Source organism: Polyodon spathula, chromosome 7 (assembly GCF_017654505.1).
Source record: "Polyodon spathula isolate WHYD16114869_AA chromosome 7, ASM1765450v1, whole genome shotgun sequence".
Classification (NCBI taxonomy): Eukaryota; Metazoa; Chordata; class Actinopteri; order Acipenseriformes; family Polyodontidae; genus Polyodon; species Polyodon spathula.
In genome coordinates this window covers 58,952,549-58,974,395 of record NC_054540.1, presented here as the reverse complement: position 1 = coordinate 58,974,395, position 21,847 = coordinate 58,952,549, and the positions used below count along the sequence as shown (strand labels likewise).

The 21,847-nt window shown below is 42.6% G+C and overlaps 2 protein-coding genes across 7 annotated transcripts in view; both read left to right on the top strand.

Moving 5' to 3' along the window:
• LOC121318960 (mitogen-activated protein kinase kinase kinase kinase 4-like) overlaps positions 1-1,252 on the top strand; it is a 45,735-nt gene extending 44,483 nt beyond the window's left edge. For all 6 annotated transcript variants that reach the window (XM_041256191.1, XM_041256190.1, XM_041256192.1 and 3 more), the window contains 2 exons: positions 11-150; positions 403-1,252. In XM_041256191.1, coding sequence (XP_041112125.1) covers positions 11-150; positions 403-486 — 224 coding nt within the window. In that variant the 3' untranslated portion in view covers positions 487-1,252. The remainder of the gene's footprint in view (positions 1-10; positions 151-402) is intronic.
• A 5,753-nt stretch (positions 1,253-7,005) lies between these two features.
• On the top strand, positions 7,006-18,753 carry radx (RPA1 related single stranded DNA binding protein). The gene is made up of 15 exons (XM_041256184.1): positions 7,006-8,166; positions 8,449-8,591; positions 9,095-9,287; positions 9,533-9,641; positions 9,738-9,829; positions 10,648-10,770; positions 11,262-11,363; positions 11,925-12,092; positions 12,469-12,623; positions 13,077-13,249; positions 13,398-13,445; positions 13,937-14,004; positions 14,641-14,940; positions 15,518-15,709; positions 17,370-18,753. The coding sequence occupies exons 1-15, from the start codon at positions 7,569-7,571 to the stop codon at positions 17,507-17,509; spliced, it is 2,604 nt and encodes an 867-aa protein (XP_041112118.1). The 5' UTR covers positions 7,006-7,568; the 3' UTR covers positions 17,510-18,753.
• The last annotated feature ends 3,094 nt before the right edge of the window (positions 18,754-21,847 follow it).

Sequence of the window (21,847 nt, the reverse complement as noted above, 5' to 3'; positions counted from 1 at the left end):
TTCCCTGCAGCCTACCTCCAGTCCAATCAAGTGATGGGCTGGGGGGACAAAGCCATCGAGCTGAGGTCTGTGGAGAACAGCAACCTGGAGGGAGTGTTCCTGCACAAGAAAGCACAGAAGCTGAAATTCCTGTGTGAGAGAAATGACAAGGTGAAAGAGTTCGAGGAGGTGATGGGGGGGGGGGAAATCTTTGTGTTTTATATTCACAATAATGGGTCAGGTTTACACATAAATTCAACTCGCTCCATTTTTGTGTTGAAGTTAAATTCATTGATTAATTCTGTGTTTCTTGTTTTGTAACATTACATTTAGATTTTAGAGAATAGAGCAACGTTCATGCAATCTACGGTATGGCCTAGTTTGCAGGCATGCTAAATGTCTGTCTGCTTGTTCTTCCATAAGGTGTTCTTTGCTTCTGTCCAGTCTGGAGGAAGCAGCCAGATTTACTTCATGACTCTGGGACAGAACCCCCTGATGAACTGGTGATTGGAGATAAGTGCGGAGGTGTTGGGATCAGAGACGACGGAAATCTGGGTCACTCCGCTACAGATCCAGGCACCCACACACCTCGCCAATGAGAACCAGCTCACCTCGAGGAAACAGTGAAGTGGAGACAAGAAAATAGAATCTATTCTTGTTACAAATAAGCACCATTATTATTAAGGTTACGCAGCAAAGCTAAAAAAAATCAAGAGGTCTTGCTGAACACTTTTTTAAGGGGTGCATTCTCATGAGTTGAATCTTCATTCTTTTCTCTTCAAATTTCAGAGTATGGCGTCGGTAGATTTCAACATTGTGCAATAAAACTATATTCAGCATTAAGAATACACACTAGCAGACTAGCAAATTCTAGATGATAGATGACCATTGAGTATTAAAAAAAAACAAAGCATTACAACTCACAATGTGAAAGCGCTCTTCGTTAGTACAAATCACATTGAGAATGAGGCACTTGTTTTAGCAGAACATGTATATCTCATGCTGCACACGCAGTTCTGTGGACCTCTGTATTGCACTGTTTTTACTCAACACAACATTCCAGCTAGTATTCCTCCAGTAGCCTTGTGTTTTCTGATATTTCTATGTCGTTTTGCACTGTTACAATTTACTGTATAATGTGTGTATAAAATGTTTTATAGTAGCAGCGATCAACTTGAATGCAGAGGTTAAGAGTCTCAAAGCTTTTTACTAGAATCTGCACTTTTTTTCAGAAAGGAAAAAAAAACTCAATAATGTTAAGAACCCAGAAATAAACAACTCCCACATGTTATTATTATTATTATTATTATTATTATTATTATTATTATTATTATTATTATTATTATTATTTAGGAAGTTGTTCAAGTAGTCCTTTTTCTTGACAATTGCATTTGTTGTTTCAGAAGGAAATGGTGTGAATGACAATTTGAATGCTTTGAGAACCTTTCAAACAAATTCCCTTTTCAAATGGTATCAAATTCCGATATGAAATAAAGAAATAGAGTTTGAATGTGGCTTAGCAAATTGTAGTTTGCTCTCTGTTCGAATGGTGTAAGTTACAATGGGATGGTTGCAGTGTTCTGTAGCAACAGCCACTTAAACAAACGTGTGCTCCCTCACTGCAGCTGTTTGGGAAGCAGGCCTCATCACCACATGCATGTTTGTAGTTTTTTGGTCCACAATGCAAGATGGTTTAAGTGCAATGCAAATGAAGTGTCCAGGAACATGGGCACACAAGGACACCTGGACCCTGCCTGTGAAACAATAGAATTATAGGAATTTGTAATTAAGGGGATGCTGGTGTTGTTGAAAAGATATTCCTTTTATATTTACCTTTTAGTATTTTCATTCAGAAATGAAGTCCGTAGATGAACTAGAAGCCTAGCTATATCATATTAATATTTCTGTTACACCAAGTAGATGAAATAGGGTGTCCTTTTTAACAGCCTACATTTAAGGGTTGTGTTTATAAATGTTTTAACAAAGCAGTGCTCTACTATCATTACACCACAAGGGGGGCACCACACTTACATATAACCGATAAGCGGGCAATAATAAGATGAAAGTTTTCCGGACAGATGTGCTGTAAGAATACGTGACGTCAATGAGGTGGTTTTAAAATGAGTAGCTATTTCTGCTGTTCCTGGACACTTACAAAAAAACAAAAAAAAAAGGTGCGTTCATATGCTTTAAATTCCAAACAGACCGTGCATAATTAGATATACACCACAGTGCAGTGAGGCACAAATAGAGCACTCGTTCCAATCAGGTTCTGATCATATTAAGAATTCGAAAAAGTAGGATTACGTCAATAACGTGCCACCTGATCGCAAAGTCGTATCTATCTGGACATGAAATACACATTATACAAGCCATGTGGGCAATACACCCTGTTTATAAAGATGAAGTCCATGTTGGCTTAGAGACTATCAGAGTTTTTTTTTTTACCTCAAAGATTGACATTTATTGTCAGCAATACAAACAAGTAAATGTGTCGCTCTTGACTAGTGTGGTGGCTGTGCGTCTGTAATGGGTAGGGTGCATTAAGCATTTGATACAGAGCAAAGATTCATTTCATGTTTATGTCACAACTGTAATTCACCCTGGATAAGGGTATCTGCTAAGAAATAAATAAATACATAATAATAATAATAATAATAATAATAATAATAATAATAATAATAATAATAATAACACACCTGTGAGCCATTTCTGTTTTGTTATGACCTAGATAAAAAAAGACACATTTTCTAAAAGATTGGTACACAGTTAGCTTTTAGCACAAATTTAGCACAAACAGGTTGTAGTTGATAATTGCACAACATAAAATGGTGTGATGTAATGTAATGTGTTGTCTCAATGAATGAGAGGGTTTTTTTATTTTTATTCTTTGTTGCTACTTATAATCCTGCTAATGAAATATTCTATGAAATAAAACTGTTAGGAGTGTGTGAGCTGGGCAGTTAAAAAGCCATTGTATTGTGAGTAAGATAAATCTGGAGAAATGCAACTTGATGTGGGGGAATGAACATCATTGCATTGTGTTCATTGAGTACACAGTGGTTTAAACAGGACCTGCTGTATAATATCAATTGAATAACTGAAACAATACTGAAACAAAGAAAGAACTCAGAGAAGCAAGTGGAGCTGCTGTGTTTGTCTGTATGGTGCATGTGACTGTGAAGGGTTAGGAAGTGGATGTTGGAAAGAGGCAGGTTTAGTGACAGAGAGAGCAGATATTATACTGTAGCAATTGCTCTAATTGATTCTACAGTAACAATGCATGTATAAAAAAAAGGTATGTAATTCAAAGGCGTGGGCTTACTTACAACGTTAACAATGTTTCAATGTTATATTAACTATACTTAAGGACTGTTTAAGGATGTTCTTCAAGAACCTTCTTTGTTTATAAACAGTGCTTTGAAAAACATAGCCAGGTGAATGCATGGAAGTAATATAGAAATGTTGATGGTCATAGTGTGTTTCTTTAGGGCATTGGTTCTTAAATCAGAGGTGGGGACCCCCTGGGACAGGTTACAGGGAAAAGGGGGTCCAGTCAGAACACAGAAACTTTAAAGGGGTCCCAAGCTAGGAAAAAAAAAGTTAGGGAGTTAGGAAAACACTGTTATCCTCCACTTCAAATGTTACTTCATCAGAGGACTGTACTTGTGTCTTTAAGGACATTTCCCAATGAACTGCGTGCTTCCTGAAGTTTGTTTTCTAGTTCGTACAACTCACCAAACTTGAATATTAGTCATTGTGTGTGTGTGTATTAGTCATTGTGTGTGTGCTAGTCATTTCGTGTGTCTTCTTGGGTTTAACCTCCACAGGTAGACATGTATACAGGTAAACCCAATGAGAGACTGCCACCCCTGGTTCTGGGGATAAGAGGACTCCTGCAGCAGGTAATGCAATGGCTTAGATCTGTCCAGAATACAGCAGATAAAGCAATGGCTTAGATCTGTCCAGAATACAGCAGGTAGTGCAATGGCTTAGATCTGTCCAGAATACAGCAGGTAAAGCAATGGCTTATCTCTGTCCAGAATACAGCAGGTAAAGCAGTGGCTTAGATCTGTCCAGAATACAGCAGGTAGTGCAATGGCTTAGATCTGTCCAGAATACAGCAGGTAAAGCAATGGCTTAGATCTGTCCAGAATACAGCAGGTAGTGCAATGGCTTAGATCTGTCCAGAATACAGCAGGTAGTGCAATGGCTTAGATCTGTCCAGAATACAGCAGCTTAGATCTGTCCAGAATACAGCAGGTAGTGCAATGGCTTAGATCTGTCCAATGGCTTATCTCTGTCCAGAATACAGCAGGTAGTGCAATGGCTTAGATCTGTCCAGAATACAGCAGGTAGTGCAATGGCTTAGATCTGTCCAGAATACAGCAGGTAAAGCAATGGCTTAGATCGGTTCAGAATACAGCAGGTAGTGCAATGGCTTATGGCTTAGCTCTGTCCAGAATACAGCAGGTAAAGCAATGGCTTAGATCTGTCCAGAATACAGCAGGTAGTGCAATAGTTTAGATCTGTCCAGAATACAGCAGCAGGTAGTGCAATAGCTTAGATCTGTCCAGAATACAGCAGGTAGTGCAATGGCTTAGATCTGTCCAGAATACAGCAGGTAGTGCAATGGCTTAGATCTGTCCAATACAGCAGGTAGTGCAATGGCTTAGATCTGTCCAGAATACAGCAGGTAGTGCAATGGCTTAGATCTGTCCAGAATACAGCAGCAGGTAGTAGATCTGTCCAGAATACAGCAGGTAGTGCAATGGCTTAGATCTGTCCAGAATACAGCAGGTAGTGCAATGGCTTAGATCTGTCCAGAATACAGCAGGTAGTGCAATAGCTTAGATCTGTCCAGAATACAGCAGGTAGTGCAATGGCTTAGATCTGTCCAGAATACAGCAGGTAGTGCAATGGCTTAGATCTGTCCAGAATACAGCAGGTAGTGCAATGGCTTATCTCTGTCCAGAATACAGCAGGTAGTGCAATGGCTTATCTCTGTCCAGAATACAGCAGGTAGTGCAATGGCTTATCTCTGTCCAGAATACAGCAGGTAGTGCAATGGCTTAGATCTGTCCAGAATACAGCAGGTAGTGCAATGGCTTAGATCTGTCCAGAATACAGCAGGTAGTGCAATGGCTTAGATCTGTCCAGAATACAGCAGGTAGTGCAATGGCTTATCTCTGTCCAGAATACAGCAGGTAGTGCAATGGCTTAGATCTGTCCAGAATACAGCAGGTAGTGCAATGGCTTATCTCTGTCCAGAATACAGCAGGTAGTGCAATGGCTTATCTCTGTCCAGAATACAGCAGGTAGTGCAATGGCTTAGATCTGTCCAGAATACAGCAGGTAAAGCAATGGCTTATCTCTGTCCAGAATACAGCAGGTAGTGCAATGGCTTATCTCTGTCCAGAATACAGCAGGTAGTGCAATGGCTTAGATCTGTCCAGAATACAGCAGGTAGTGCAATGGCTTATCTCTGTCCAGAATACAGCAGGTAATGCAATGGCTTAGATCTGTCCAGAATACAGCAGGTAGTGCAATGGCTTATCTCTGTCCAGAATACAGCAGGTAGTAGTGCAATGGCTTATCTCTGTCCAGAATACAGCAGGTAGTGCAATGGCTTAGATCTGTCCAGAATACAGCAGGTAGTGCAATGGCTTATCTGTCCAGAATACAGCAGGTAGTGCAATGGCTTAGATCTGTCCAGAATACAGCAGGTAGTGCAATGGCTTAGATCTGTCCAGAATACAGCAGGTAGTGCAATTGCTTAGATCTGTCCAGAATACAGCAGGTAGTGCAATGGCTTATCTCTGTCCAGAATACAGCAGGTAAGAGCAATGGCTTATCTCTGTCCAGAATACAGCAGGTAGTGCAATGGCTTATCTCTGTCCAGAATACAGCAGGTAAAGCAATGGCTTAGATCTGTCCAGAATACAGCAGGTAGTGCAATGGCTTATCTCTGTCCAGAATACAGCAGGTAGTGCAATGGCTTATCTCTGTCCAGAATACAGCAGGTAGTGCAATGGCTTATCTCTGTCCAGAATACAGCAGGTAGTGCAATGGCTTATCTCTGTCCAGAATACAGCAGGTAGTGCAATGGCTTATCTCTGTCCAGAATACAGCAGGTAGTGCAATGGCTTATCTCTGTCCAGAATACAGCAGGTAGTGCAATGGCTTATCTCTGTCCAGAATACAGACGGTCCTTTGGGATGCACTCAACAAACTTCAGTTCCTGTGAACCCTACATTAGTGCTTCATTAAGAATTACTAAAAGAAACTGAATAACTGTCAGTCTCTTTGAAAAGTTTGTCATTGAATTTATGAAGGTTTTTTTTTTTTTTGTATTTCTTAAACTCAGATCCCCACTCACAGACACTCCTAAATGATCACATAGCTGGTACTCTTTGAGAACTCTAAACAAACCGTGCTGTAAAAATCTGGAAGCACACTTTCATTGTGTTGTGCACTGGAGTTTTGTAAACATTTATTGCAAGTTTTTGTACAAAATATATTTCCAATTATGTTATTTCTTGGATTTATTTACCCCCCTAAAGGATCCCTGAACACTAACTGAAGTGTTTGACTTGTGACAATCTTATGTGTCAAAAAGTAATAAAGTATTCTCTTGAGTGTGAGTGTGTGCTTGAACTTGTTTTAACACAGTAATTGGCATTGTAACACGTGTTCCTCACTGTTGCAATATTGAAAAACACTGAACAAAAACATAAAATATTGGGGAAAGCTCAGTAAATATATTTGACACCCACATATTTCATTGTTTTCCAATAATCCAGAGCCTGTGTATTCAATAGTCAATTGATATGTGTGTTTAGTTTTAATTTCGTTTGTAATACTGTTAATAAACCAAAAAAGAAACCGCTGTTAATTAAGTTATTTGGACACTGTATCACCAAAAATAAGATCCTACAGTGTGCCACCTAGCGGTTCGAGGACGGTAAAGCGTTTTACATTTCTGTCGTCACAACGGTAATTTTTACTTCTACGCACCCCCTCCCTTTAACTCAGCATTATTCAAATCTTCCGCCGTCCCTACGCAGCAGTTGAGTGTTTAGCAACAGTGGGTTACTCGTCATCATAAACACAACAACAACAACAACAACAACAACGGAGGAAAGCATATCCTAGTTAAAAGAAAAAGAAAGAAAGAGACAAAATCTAATCATTGCAGATTCCGCGCGAAGCAGGAAGTAAGGGTAAACTTGCATGACACACTTTATAATAAGGTGGGTGACACTGACTAATCTACTTAAAACAAAGTTTGTTGGCGTGGTGTTTGTTTGTTAGGTTGGCTTTACTTTTTGCAGTGCCCGTGTCAGCAGTTAAATGGATAGATTGTGTTTTATTTTTGTGTGTGTGTGTTTGTTTTAGTGTCCCGTTTACTTTATATTGCCCGCTGTGAAAATGTTAACAATGTGATCTAAGTCGTGCATCCAGCGTGCAACTCTTTAAAACCGTGCAGCGCATCAGCTAGTAACTTTGCTGCAGACAGTATTTATTTTCGGCGGTAAACTTGCAGAATTCAGTTGGGAGCTAACTGTGCACCTCTTCGGTCTGCAAGTATGGCAGTCTCTTCAAATCAGACGACATCAGAGATAGCTACGGCTTTTGAGAAACTCTTCTACTCGAGTACACTGAGGCTGGTAAGAAGACACGACGCGGGGTGTGTTAGCGTTTTGGCAGTTGAGAGGTATGTGACAGTACCAGGACCGAGTGTGAATAACAATAAGCCGATCACCACCTGCTACTACAGTTACGACGTGACCGTAACTGACGGAGTGTACCGGGCCAAGTGTCAGTTGGCATCCGAGCTCAACTCGCTGGTGCACAAGTGCTTTCTGCGGTCCGGGGTGGAAATCAAAATCGTCCAGTGCGCTTTCCTATACAACGAGAAGTGCCTTCGCCCGGGCTGCGTCTTGCTTGAGGGCATAGAGTTCGGTCGGGAGCGCTCGCCACTTCTCCAAACACTGACCGAAGAGGATGTGGAAAGGCTCCCCTTCTTTACAAGCCGGTTGAGGAATGTGTTGGCCCAGAGCGACGGACCTCTCAAGGTGGAGAAGAAACATTACTTGCCGCTCTGGAACAACGACGATCCCTACGGAGTGTTATGGAAATGTGACATCGCACCACCACGCAGTGTCCCGGCCCTTGAGTATAACTGTGAGTAGACTTGTTATTCTCAGGCGTGGTTACTTACAGTAGATGCATTTAGTTGTGTTTATTATTTTGTCTCAAACAGAGCATGGCGGCCGTTTCTGTAGTCGGCAGGTTAGGTACAGGTGTAGGTTTATGTGTTAAAAACATTAATTGCAGACATATATAATATGATTAAAAGTAGAGAGGCGGTTCAGGACAAGCACGTGTGTTTATTTCCCAGGCCCCGCGTTGTAATCTGTAAAGCGATGTACTATTATAAAGCTGAGTGTGTGTGTTCTCTCCCAGTGTCCAGGGGCATTCACTTGTGCGACCTGGAGTTGTTCTGGGGGTGCACGTCTCGGTTTCCCCCTGTGCTGGTCAGGGTCATGTACAAGTCCAGACTGAGATTCTTCGGGAAACCTGAAGGGAGTATTGACATTCCTTACCTGGTAAGAAGCTTCTAACAGGCACAACCCTATTCATTTGTACTTTCCCAAGTTCTGCATTAAAACAGTTTCTATCATTGGTCATCTGTTAAAGATATGTCATTGCTTGTGTTTTACATGTCATTTTGGAATGTGCATATATTTCAAATACTGTAATAGATATAGATTTAAAATCTGTGCATATCCTGAATTATCTGAAATAATAAAAATTAAAACTAAAACAAAGAATCTCATCACTGTTACCAGTGTTAAAGCAAACAATTAGCATTCCTTTTAATCTTAACACAAAAAGCTTAAGGCAAAAATGGCACACAATTCTATTTAAGCAGTGCACTGCTGGTCAAGGTTCTGTACACATCTCAATGTGTTTTTCTCAAGGAGTTTCCACTCCTGTTTATATTAGCAAGCCATCTGACCTTGCTACTTACCATTTATTAAATAGATTTCCTCGGGTTTGCAGCTCTATTGCTTCTTGAGGGAGTAGGTTGTGTGCTCTTGTGTTCCAGGCGTATTTTGAAGTTGCGGACTGCACGGGCCTGATGTCCATGGTGCTGTGGAACGAAATGTGTACAGAGTGGTACCAGAAGCTGCACGTGGGCACTGTGATCCTGGTCGAGAACTATGCCATGAAACAGGCCTTCGAGTCGAGGACACAGCCCACCCCAGCAGACCCCAGCATGACCGTGCTCAGATCAACAGGTACTGTGCCCTTCCCACTCTCCCCTTCCTGTCTCTCTCGCCGTACACGGTATTTACAGAGCCAGACGGAGAGCTGCTCTGCCTGTCTGACATCGTTGTCGTTCAAAATAAGTAAAGGCGGTGTGGATGTACTAAGTTAACTCAAAATCTGATATGTGAATAATGTATGACTAGAATGTGTAAACGTTCTGTGTTCGTGTTGTTTTGTGAATAATTCTTGCACCCACGATCGCACTGTTTTGTAGAAATCAGTGTGAATGCAGTGGCTCCCACAGGTAAAATCACCATAATCCCACAGCAGGCTGTGAAACCCAAATGGAAATTACCAGATGTCACCTACAAGTTTGTCAGCAGGTATTGCATTTTGTGGTTCGTTCGTTTTAAAGCATTAAACGTGCATTTCAGTGTAGAAGATCTAGTTTAGGAGCATGCTCCAATTTCCTCTTGCAGGTGCCAGCTGGACAGTCTCTCTCCAGGAGACACCTGTGATGTCATTGGCCTGGTGACCTTCGTTGGGAGATGTGAGCGAATAAAAAAGAAAGGTCAGCGTGTTTATTGCAGTTGAACTTGAAACGATGTTGTTATTGTTGTAGAGAACATTAAGCAGACAGAAAGGAGACGGGTGCCAACTGGACAGTCTCTCCAGGAGGCACCTGTGATGTCATTGGCCTGGTGACCTTCGTTGGGAGAAGTGAGCGAATAAAAAGAGTCTTGTGTGTTTACATTAGGCTCAACGCAATATGAAGCATGTCGTCCTGCATGTAACTACAGAGGCAGCTACAGTATGAGAGGCAAGCACGAAGGTGTGGCTCAGCTGTGTCTTGGCACACTGACAGCACAGAACGTCCTTGAGCTTCCATTGTTGATCTTGCAAATAAATGCCTCAAACTGCAACCAGGACTTGAGCTGGGGGTTAGGTTTATTTAATCATTTTAACAATGTATTAGTGTGAGGGACACACCATGAAAAACTAAGTCATTCGGAAGGGTCATTTTAAACATTTCAAAATACTAAAATAAACTTTGTAAAGTTGTATGAAAAAAAAAAAGTTTTTATCCCCAGTGTCAGCTTCTCAATAATATGTTTTGCCTGCTGTAGTCTTACCCTAGTTCACTGAACCCAATCCTTCTGTGCACACAATATTTAAGCAAGCTGGTTAGAAACAGAAGCAGTCAATATGGAGCAGATGTTACTGACAGGGAAAACATACACTTGACTTTATCAATATGTAAAAAAAAAAAAAAAAAAAAAAAAAAAAGCACTTGGTACCAAACTGTGTTACATACTGACTTGCTGAGTTAATGCACTAAGCCTGAGGATATTGACACGGTCATGCTTGTCTTTCTGTACGTTTGTTCAGATGAAGCTGAACGTTACTGGTCATACCGCTGGGTCCATATTGTGGATGAAACGACAGAGCAGCCGTTTATACTGGAGATTTTCGCCTCATCACAGCCTGAAGCTTTTAGCAATATTTACCCAAGTAAATGATTTTTTTGTTCTCCTTTGCTAAAGAAGCATTAGCACACAGGATAAATCATGAACGTTTAAGACGAACTGTAGTTATTCCACAAATGAGGAGCTTCAATAACTGTACAGTAGGATAGATTCTAAAATCAGCAGCACTGGATATGAAAAATAGTTAGTCTGATCACTGAAGCAGTAGAATGAGTGCTAGTGAACAGTGCTGTGATGAAGCACTGCAAAAGGGTGCTGTCTTGAGCTTTTAAACTGGTGAGATAGAGAGGTCATGTAAAGTAAAGGAGGATGCACCCTGACATTACTGACAAGCACCCTGCTTTATCAGTCGGTCACTATTGAGATGAAAATGAGTGCGATGAAACAGATGGGAATATACTGCAGCTTCATGCTGGACAGAAGCAGGTTAGCATTTCTTTATAACCCCGGTGCTAGGAATGTATGCTGCAATGTTAGACCTGTACAACAGTCTTTCTGTCCGTGTGCCCCCGACAGTGTCATACCTAGTCTGCACACAGATGAGGGTGGTTGGGGAAGCTCGTGGCCATCATATGAACTACCTCACGTCTTCCAATGAGTCCCGGGTATATAGTGCAGGTAAGTTTAGTTTACGCAATGTATTTGCAGTTGGTTTGTAGCTCTCACGTGGGTCACGTAGCTCTCATAGTTGTGCAGAAGGATTAATTTTTTGGTGAGCTGACAGGAACATGTTCTTATCAACATCAGAATCAGATGCTGCTGGAAACCCCCTTCTATGCTATTTTATTCCACAGGTAACTGAATCTCTTATCAGATTCACAGTAAAATAGAAATCTCTTGTCTTGTCCTGTCTCTTACCGGTTATAAATTTACAATGATTTGGTTCCAGAAGGTTTGCAGTGTGCCCTGATGATTTTGTACACTCTGCTACTCTGGCGTGAGTGCTTGCATGTGTCACCTACAATGAAACCGATCCTTAGCTTTTGATTGGTTGAGAGACTATGTTTTCATATTGGTCTGCCATTGTTTTTCTATGTAGTTCTTGCCCCTGTAATTTAAGAACTGTGTTTTATATGAAAGTTCTACCAGTGTTGCGTGTAACACCTCCGTTTAGATGGTGAGGGAGGTACTTGCAGTATTAGATGCTGTAGAAGCTAATAGCTTGTCCCGTCACTATAGGATATCACAAGGGCCAGCCATACGTCTCCGATCCCAAAGTGAAGAGCTTTATCCAGTGGACTAAAACCCTAAGCGAGGAAGCCGTGCTCCAGAAGACTGTGATGGGGGGATACTACCGCTTCCCTCATTCTCCGGACACGTTTACACCGAGCAGTGACAGCAGTGAAGGTGAGTGCAGTCCCAGCTTGAACTTCACACTCACAGCAGTTTCACCCATTCCAGGTTTTACTACCAGCTTGATTAGCCGCAGTGTATAGGTATGAAGGAAACCGATCCGGGCCCTTTTATGGTGTGAAAGGTCTGACACCCCACAACGTGTCATATAGAGATTTTATATGACTTCTTTGATGTATTTTCTTATACTTCAACAGCAATCTAAATACAGGAAAATCCATCTTCAAGAGTGTTGCAGCAGTCTTTTATGTTTCTCTTTCTAAATCCTAGAAAATTGTGCAAATTACTCGAGTAAACAACATTGTCAAAGAACCCCACCCTTCCCTTTTCCTTTACATCCTTGCCTATGAAATTCTGTTTGCTCTCACAGCTCCGTCCCTGACCTGTACCAGTGAGCTGCAGCAGGAGATCGAGGAGCTGCATTACCGGGAGCGGCGGTGCCTCGCAGTGCAGGGCTTCATCGCTGCCGTGCGCTACGTGGCCTGGCCAGCGGCACGGGGGGGGTCTGGGCGGCGGCCCGCGCAGGTGGGTGAGGAGCAGCCAAACAGTCTGCAGCGTGAGATGGGTTTCAGACACAGTGCTGTAGACCGTGATGTTATGGTAGCGCCCACTCTTCCAGGAAAGAAGAGATGCATTCCTGCTGCCATGATGTTCCCCTACCAGCAGTGCAACACCTTACAGGCATGCAGTCGCTTTTTAGGCTTGTTACTGGGGAGTCGGGAGTCATTGCGAATGTGCATCTTCATTCGCTAACCTGTCTGCATGGTGAACACAGTTATGTATAACCTGACAAACCTGTTGATTTTTTTGCAGATGTTTTTAAAGGTGGATTAATGTATTCCTCAGTTGTGAGGACCCTCTGTATGTGTTTTGCAATGCTTTGTTTTTTTTTTTTTTTTTTTTTTAATCGGTTCCTTTTAAGTGTGGTGTGGACACCCAGCACGTGAGCTTATTTCAAATGGTTTGTTTCCGGTTTAGCCTGTGCCAGCGGCAGCGTCCTCCTCTGAAACCCAGGAGCCCCGAGACAAGGCTCACCAAGGAGCCCCAGTGGCCCGGGCAGGAGCTGGCACCCCACTGTCTGAATCAGGGGAGCAGGATAACCGCACCACGGGCACTTCAGCGAAGCAAACCAGAAGCCCCTACAACTTAAGGTAGGTTTTCTTTGACTTTTTTTTTTTTTGATTAAGAAACAGAAGGTGGCTTTTGCAGTAAAAATGTTGACTCTACTTGGGACACTGTTTAAGTAAAAAGATGTCTATACATTTCTTGTGAAATAAATTTCTTCTTTCTTGGTTTCAGGGTGACCAAGCGTCGATATTGCACAGGAGCTGCCAGCCAAACACGAAGGTGCCAAAAGCCATTTACTGTGTTACATATATGTAACTAACCCTGTGAAATAGAAGCATTGGATAAGCCTGTCGAATAACTATTGATCTGTTATCTCATGTGGTCACAATATTGATAAACGGATCCAGAGCAGTGTTTTTAAACACGTCATCAGTCCTGTAGTTTCTCAGACTTTTCTGTTGGAAGAGATGGTTAAAAACAACCCTAAGAAAATAAACTTTGAGGAGGCTGCGCTCCCCTCTAATGTAGCACTGCATTAGCTTTCTCGTGGACGAGGAACATCTCTGCTCATCGCTCTTATTTTTCCATGGACACTGCACGGTAATAAAGCAGTAAAAAAAAAAAAAAGAAGCCATGTACTTATATGGAGTCATAAACGTGCTCAATAAAACAGGCAAGTGAATCGGCAGTATTTACAGGGTTATTGTGGTGACGTGAGTGGTTCTGTAATTATGACCATGTGTACACAGCAGCACTTCTATATTAAACAGGTCGACCAAGACCCAGCATCTGAAGAGGAGCCGTCCACAGCAGGAAGACTCCGAGCAACCTGGCCCAGGTACTGGGATTTATCATCTTGTGGATTCGTTTAAACTCTGTATTCAAAATGACATTCAACTCAGTTATTTGAGACAACACTTGCTATTTAATTTTGGTCTCCACACTAAAGTAAAAAAGAAAAAGTTAATGCAGCTTTGGAGAGAGTCCAGCAATGAGATGGCTATGGGTTACGTGGGATATGTTGAGCCAGACTATTTAGCCTAGAAAATTACAATATACAATATTGCGATACAACATGCATTGTGATACGTGCAATGGTCCTGATGAGCTACTTGCTTGATGCATAGTAAGATCAAATGATCAGTTAATGATTGACTAGTCTGGTAAAAGACAAAAACTCAATGAGTTAGGGAGAGTATGTATTCATAGCAACTGCAAAACGCACCGATTCTTCGTTCAGAAACTATAGTGAGCTCTGTTGTGACTCGATCTGTCATGTAAAGAAAGGATCACGATTCGTCCGTATGCAGTGAATCATTACACCTCTAATGAGTTGGATTAGTAACCCAGCTCAGACCGATGGGCGAATGGCCTCCTTTATTGACCGATGGGTGAATGGCCTCCTGTGTTCGTATGTAATTGTGTTCCTCTGTGTTGAAGTTAGTCCTGGCCAGTGAATGTATTTATTTTGCAGCAGGTTGCCAGAGCAGCAGTGACACGCTTGCAGTGGTGACTCTGGAGGAAGTGTCCAGCCCCTCCTGGGAGTGTGGAATCTGGTCAGCTGTGCAGCAGCACCTGTCTGTGCACCTCAGTCACAGCCTGCACTCTGCAAGCGTTCCTCGCAAGTTTGACTACAAGCGCAGAGAGTTTCTAATGCAGCAGCATAACCTTCACCCAGCCAGGTGGCAGCCTCCTCCAGCAGCTGCCACAGCTTGTGATGCAGAAGAGTTCACCCCTGTTTGCAACCATGGATACTATATAGTGACAATAATGGGTAGGTAGCACACCTGGGCTGGGCTCTATTCTAATTGTGATTGCAGCAGGATTGTTTGCTGGAATTGCAGTTGCAATTACACTGCTGTTTTGTTCAATTACAGTGCATTACAAATATGGTGCATTAAAAAAAGACATTCAGCAGAAGAGGGGGGAGGTGGGGAGACAGTGATAATAAGAGTTAAGAAAATGGATATTAAGTCCCTGGTTAGCAGCCCTAAAGGAGGTCCCATTTTCCATGGGTGCTTTCTTCCAAGCAGGACCCTGTGTGCCACAATTGTTTTGCCTTGCATTATGTTTGAACTTTGCGAGTCGCCAAACCTGTTGGGAATATTTAGCATAACAACACGTGTCTCGGTGAGTGTAGTTACTGGATCTTCCAGAGCTACTGTGTGTGTGACAGTGTCACTGTGAATCATGTGTGTGACACTAGAATGTTCACACTTGCCCCTGCACCACCCTTTCCTCCTTCTCTCCCAATGTATTATATAACTGTTCTTTGTCAGAACGTTGTGTTTTAAACAAGGGCACAGTGACAGGAAGGCTGTTCCCCCCCCATTTCTCTCTTGCTCTTTCAGGAGTAACCCAGCAGGTGGCCATAGACGCTGTGTTCCTGCCTGTGACGTCTCCTGATGATCCCAGGAGGGTGGGTCGGCCCCAGGCACCCCATGACAACACGCTGCTCTCCTGCCTGACAGAGGGGTTTGTTTCCCCGGAGAGCACAGGCACCGCAGGCCGGGGTGGGGCTCAGCAAAGCTTCCCCTCTCCAGGTAAGAGCCTGGGCAGGGCTTCTACAGCTGGAGTCGTTGGAAATGCGAGAGGTGCCACGAAATTATTAACCCCTTAAACACCTGTCTGTCTAACGACTGAGTGATAATAGTGTCCATGGCTGGTGGATTAAGTCTTTAAGGTACAAGGGACATATGTGTCCCCGCAAATGAAATGGTGCCAACTTTATTGTTTTTACAATGAGGTGCACAGAACAGGGTTTACTGACAGGTTGGATCTGCTCATCCAAATGGTCAGTTTCCCCCATGTGCTACTTGAGTCACTCTCAACTGTATCTTTTAAGAAGAAACCGTGTGAACAACCGCTCAATTCCTTGTGTACCTTAAGGGGTTAAGAGACTAATCCCCTAGGTATTTGAATCCAAAGCAGCCATCTTCACTCAGTCCGTGCACAGTGCAGTATTACAATTCCATGTGTAGCGTGCAGTATAGTCCGTGCACAGTGCAGTATTACAATTCCATGTGCAGCTGCAGTACAGTCCGTGCACAGTGCAGTATTACAATTCCATGTGTAGCTGCAGTACAGTCCGTGCACAGTGCAGTATTACAATTCCATGTGTAGCGTGCAGTACAGTCCGTGCACAGTGCAGTATTACAATTCCATGTGTAGCGTGCAGTACAGTCCGTGCACAGTGCAGTATTACAATTCCATGTGTAGCGTGCAGTACAGTCCGTGCACAGTGCAGTATTACAATTCCATGTGTAGCTGCAGTACAGTCCGTGCACAGTGCAGTATTACAATTCCATGTGTAGCTGCAGTACAGTCCGTGCACAGTGCAGTATTACAATTCCATGTGTAGCTGCAGTACAGTCCGTGCACAGTGCAGTATTACAATTCCATGTGTAGCGTGCAGTACAGTCCGTGCACAGTGCAGTATTACAATTCCATGTGTAGCGTGCAGTACAGTCCGTGCACAGTGCAGTATTACAATTCCATGTGTAGCTGCAGTACAGTCCGTGCACAGTGCAATATTACAATTCCATGTGTAGCTGCAGTACAGTCCGTGCACAGTGCAGTATCGCAATTCCATGTGTAGCGTGCAGTACAGTCCGTGCACAGTGCAGTATCGCAATTCCATGTGTAGCGTGCAGTACAGTCCGTGCACAGTGCAGTATCGCAATTCCATGTGTAGCGTGCAGTACAGTCCGTGCACAGTGCAGTATCGCAATTCCATGTGTAGCGTGCAGTACAGTCCGTGCACAGTGCAGTATCGCAATTCCATGTGTAGCGTGCAGTACAGTCCGTGCACAGTGCAGTATCGCAATTCCATGTGTAGCGTGCAGTACAGTCCGTGCACAGTGCAGTATCGCAATTCCATGTGTAGCGTGCAGTACAGTCCGTGCACAGTGCAGTATCGCAATTCCATGTGTAGCGTGCAGTACAGTCCGTGCACAGTGCAGTATTGCAATTCCATCTACAGCGTTTTATAAGGTTTAGTTGCCATTTCCGGGTGGGTATCTATGGCTGAGTGTATATCCTCTACACAGCTCTCAAGCACTTAGTGACATGTAGTGGACAGAGATCTATGTTGTGAGAAAATCAATTTATGAATCACATCTTTTGAGTTACGCAGCTGAAATAGGAAGAATGCTGAGTGCTAGTTCTGCTTGCAGACCTATGTCACGTTTGTGTTGCCTTCAGGTGAGATCATGCGGACGGCAGGGAGCCTGGACAGAGTGCAAGTCATCTGTCTTCTAGACCTTTACCAACTTGGAGGAGGCCAGGTGGAGGTTTTTCTCAACAAACTCTACAGGCTAACTGATATTGCAGTGAAGGTTTAAGAAGCGACTTCCCGCAAGGATATGAAACTTCTTTACGAGAATCGACTGGCCAGTGTGTGTCACTGTGTCCGAACACAGTTAAAACGGCCTGTTTCTTTGTTCCATCTGCTTTCTGCAGCTCCCAGACAAGTATGTCTTGAATGTTTGTTACAGTGTTTTTGCTGTTCTGTTGTTATTTTTTCAATCAATATTCACAGAGTTTTTGTGGTGTTTTTCTTTTTGTATTTCTTTTTTATATAACTCTAGTTTTGCAATACTGATAGCATACTTGAATGACATTAAAATTGATGCACTGGTATAAAAAGCTTTAAAACAAACAATTGATAAATACATTCCATCTGTGTTCTGCAGTTTCACTGGAAACCTGTCGTAAACCAGAGGCAAAGCTGGTGGGTAAACCAAGTGCTTTAGTCTGGGATGTAGCACTGTTTGCTATTTTTGAATTCTCTCTCTCTAGATATAGATACAGCCATAGATGTGTTTAGAAAATCAGTTGACCACATCAATGATATGGTGTATTGATGTGGTAAACTTACTTTCTAATTGCCCTAATCTTGAGGTAGAATGCCAGTGTGACAGAGGAGAGCTGTGTATCATAACAGGGGAAGGTTCATTAGAACTGACCGTAGGTATGAGCCACAGTGTGCAATGCAGCAAACCAGTACGGATTCCCAAATCGTGAACCCTTTGGCTCTTATCAGTGCTGTGTGCACTTTTTTTTCTGTTAAGCCACAATTGCCCAAGGATTGTTAAACATCAGAGAGAGATAGTCTTTGACTGAATGTACAGCTAGGCACTGCAATATTTCACAGGTTTACTTCCCTCTCTAAAAGCGAATCAAGGTTCACTAAGATAACAAGGAGCACTGCAGCTGACGCAAACACGGTTTATATTACTAGGGAAGGTATCGGCTTACTCTCAACAAGAACTGCTCTCTCAGTGCAATTGCAAGATCAGAGCGGGACTGAACTCGTCTTTACAGGATCTCTCCCCATATATAAAACAAAACAACTGCAGAATGGGCCGCAAGAGAGGTTGTTGCTTTCCATTGCTTTGGTTTGTTGTGTTGGTTTTCCAGTCCTCTGCCGGAGCCTCTGTGGTTTGGACAGCCTTGTTGGAGATTAGCTACAAGAGCCCAGGTAGCATGGTGACTGTGAACGAGGTGTGCGAGTGTGGGCTCTATGGTCTGGACTCCCCGCTCCGCGAGGCCTCTGGAGTGGTGGGCATTCCCATCTCTCAGGATCTGCACGCCTGCAAAGCACACACTCGCTTCACCTTTTCTGAAGCCCCCTGGATTGCTCTGATAGAAAGAGGGAACTGCACGTTTACAGACAAGATCGAAGTAGCGGTGAGGAACGGAGCCTCGGCTGTGGTCATCTTTAACATACCTGGCACGGGTAATGGGACGAGCCCCATGGTGCATAATGGTGAGTGGAAAGTAGCTTTAGTAACTGTCCAGTGCAACAACAGGGGAGGAGGAAATCGGACAGTAAGTTTCAAAATCACCAGCCTTTTGGTAAGTGGTGGTTTTGAATCTCTCTGTTTCCTCCTCTCTCCTGCGGTGAGGCGAGGTGTAAGCACCAATTGCTGCTCCCTCACTGCAGCCTATTTTTGGATTAACTAGCAAACTCGGGCATAGCAGGCACTCAAAGTCTCTCACCTCCAAAAGAAAATAGCCCCCAGTAGTAAGGCGTGCAATCTGAGACCCACAGGCACACTGCAGTGCACCGCAGAAGGCTGCTTTTCAAAGCGTCACAGCTGGATCCTTCACCATTGTTTTAATGGCAATTGGAATATTCTGTTATGTGTTTGCTAGATCTGAGATGACAAAACCCAGAACTGCTAAGTCCCAGGTTTCAGGGATGGTGTATTAAATTACCAGGAACCTGCACCTACCCCAGGCCCTCTTTTGTTCCTCTGTTGCATGCTGGGAAAGCTATTCAAGTAGAAGAATGCCAGCGTGAGGGGGGAGAGCCCTGTATCACAACAGGGGAAGATTCATTAGAACTGACCGTGGGTATGAGCCACAGTCTCCAATGCAGCAAACCAGAACTGATTCCCAAATCGTGAACCCTTTGAGTCTTATCAGTGCTGGATGTTAAAATAAGCTTTCTGTGATAAAAAGCAAGTAAGAAGTGTTATACCAGCTGTATTATACAAGTGAGTACAACATGTCTTGGTGTTTGAGTTATTTTTCAATACATGTGGTTTGGAGTTCTTAAAGTACTGTGTTGTCCTGTTCTCATGTATACTCAATAAAAGAGTTCCTTTTATGTAACTTCATTTTGCATTCTTCAGCTTGACAAAAATAATTCAGAACTGAAAGGGTTAATACGTAAATTAAAACCATGTATAACCACACAAGGGATTTAAATGAAAGTGATGGCAATGTGATGCTAGTGAAGCTACTGATTAGTAATCACTCAGCAGACTGTAATAGAAGTGAGATGAGACAGGGTTACTTGTATGAAGGAAGCCACTCAAACAGTATGAACAGACTTGTTTTCAAATCGGGAGAGAACATTCACTTCAGTTCAATATTTGCATGATCTACCTGCCCCACCTGTCATTCTGTTTGATTTCCAGAATACTCAAGAGAGGAGTGTTTCCTCTTTGAATTATATAATTTAATTAGGCACAATGTCAACCCATCCTCCAGCTCCTAGAGTGGATTATGTCAGTGTTTTTTTGTGAAGTCTCTGATGCTTCCTGCTACTTCATCACTTCCTGTGGTGGTGTTGTTCCAGATCACTCTAACAGTGTCACTGCAGTCAGAGCAGGTGACCTACATGCTCCTTCCAAGTCAGAGCGTGCAATTGCCTGGTTATGTGCGAGTGCCATAAAAGGCAAAGATGGAAACAGATTGCACAGTCAATAAAAGAAACCGACCCGTCTGGGAATAATAAACTGTTGACTTTGCACTGGCCCCTCCCTGCTAAGTAAAGGGTACTGCAACACTGGCTACTGGTAGAATAGCAATCACAATGACTATGCAAAGCTGGAAATACCTCAATGTGTGCCTGCCTGTGTCTTTCCCCTTCAGTCACGACTATTACATTTAAAAAAATAAATAAATAAATAAAGCACTGTCTGAACTCTGCCAAAACTATGACACACACACACTGTATATAGCACTAGTTACATGTTTTCATTGCAATAATCAATATTTAATTAAATGTACATGTCGCCGATTGAGGAAGGAGCTTTAAAAAAAATAAAAATAAACATTTTGCATAATAACGCGGGTTCAGAACGAGATGTAGCATTCTGTACCACAGGAGTAGAGTGAAGATCCGTATCTTACACCAGAGGAAGAATTTCAAGCGGGTTGTGAACGCTGTTGACACGTGTGTGTATCGCGCTATCATAACAAGTGTTCTCTGTAAAGTTTGTATCGGCCTATTAGGAAAATGAAGTTGGAAAACGTGTGTTACAAGTATAACGCCACCTGTTGGCAGTCCCTGGGCATGTATAAAGAAATAACAGGGGAGCTGTGTGGTCCAGTGGTCCAGTGAGCAAGTCACTTAACCTCCTTGTGCTCCGTCTTTCGGGTGAGACGCTGTTGTAAGTGACTCTGCAGCTGATGCGTTGTTCACACACCCTAGTCTGTAAGTCGCCTTGGATAAAGGCGTCTGTTAAATAGCAATGCAAATAAAGGAGGGATTTACAGAAGTGAGCAATTGACAGTTATCTCCTCAAATATAATGCAAATATTCTCTCCAAACAAATAATTTTAATAAAGAAACAGTTTAAATTCATAGTATAATACTAATTACTCTCCCATTCCTGAATTTAATAATCGCAATACAACAATCGGCATATTAATTCTTCATATAAAATATTCATGTAAATCTATGTGTATGCAAGCTGCTTTGTTTTTAGGAATGGTCTAACGCATGTCACTTGAATACGTTTCTCTTAGGATCTCACTACAATAACAAAACATGAAATCGCTGGTTAGTTTCGGTGTTTGATGTTTTTTTTTTTTTTTGTTTGTTTTTTTTTTTTTTTTTTTTTTTTTTTTTTTTTTTTTTTTGCTTTAAAAGGAACGAGAAACACGCATTTCAATACCTTGCTTTTCTCCCATTTGCACCCCGTTTCCTGTCTGTAACTAGAACAAGGCAGTTTCCTATGTTGTGTGAACTGGAACCTGTCGGAACAGCTGTTTTTGTGTTTTGTTTTCTTCAATGAGCCTCTTTGGACTAGTCTAAGTGAGATCTTATCAGCACCAGCCCAGCAGGTGTTTCTCCCTCAATGAGCTATTGGTTATTTATAAAGACCACCCTCGGAGGAATGTTCTTCACAGGTACGTTTCCAAATAGCTTTTTTTTTTTTATT

Coding starts and splice junctions, on each gene's coding strand:
- radx (XM_041256184.1), top strand. CDS start 7,569: ATGGCAGTCTCTTCAAATCAGACGACATCAGAGATAGCTACGGCTTTT. Junction 8,592..9,094: donor GTATTGACATTCCTTACCTG/GTAAGAAGCTTC, acceptor CTTGTGTTCCAG/GCGTATTTTGAAGTTGCGGA. Junction 13,250..13,397: donor AGAAGCCCCTACAACTTAAG/GTAGGTTTTCTT, acceptor TCTTGGTTTCAG/GGTGACCAAGCGTCGATATT.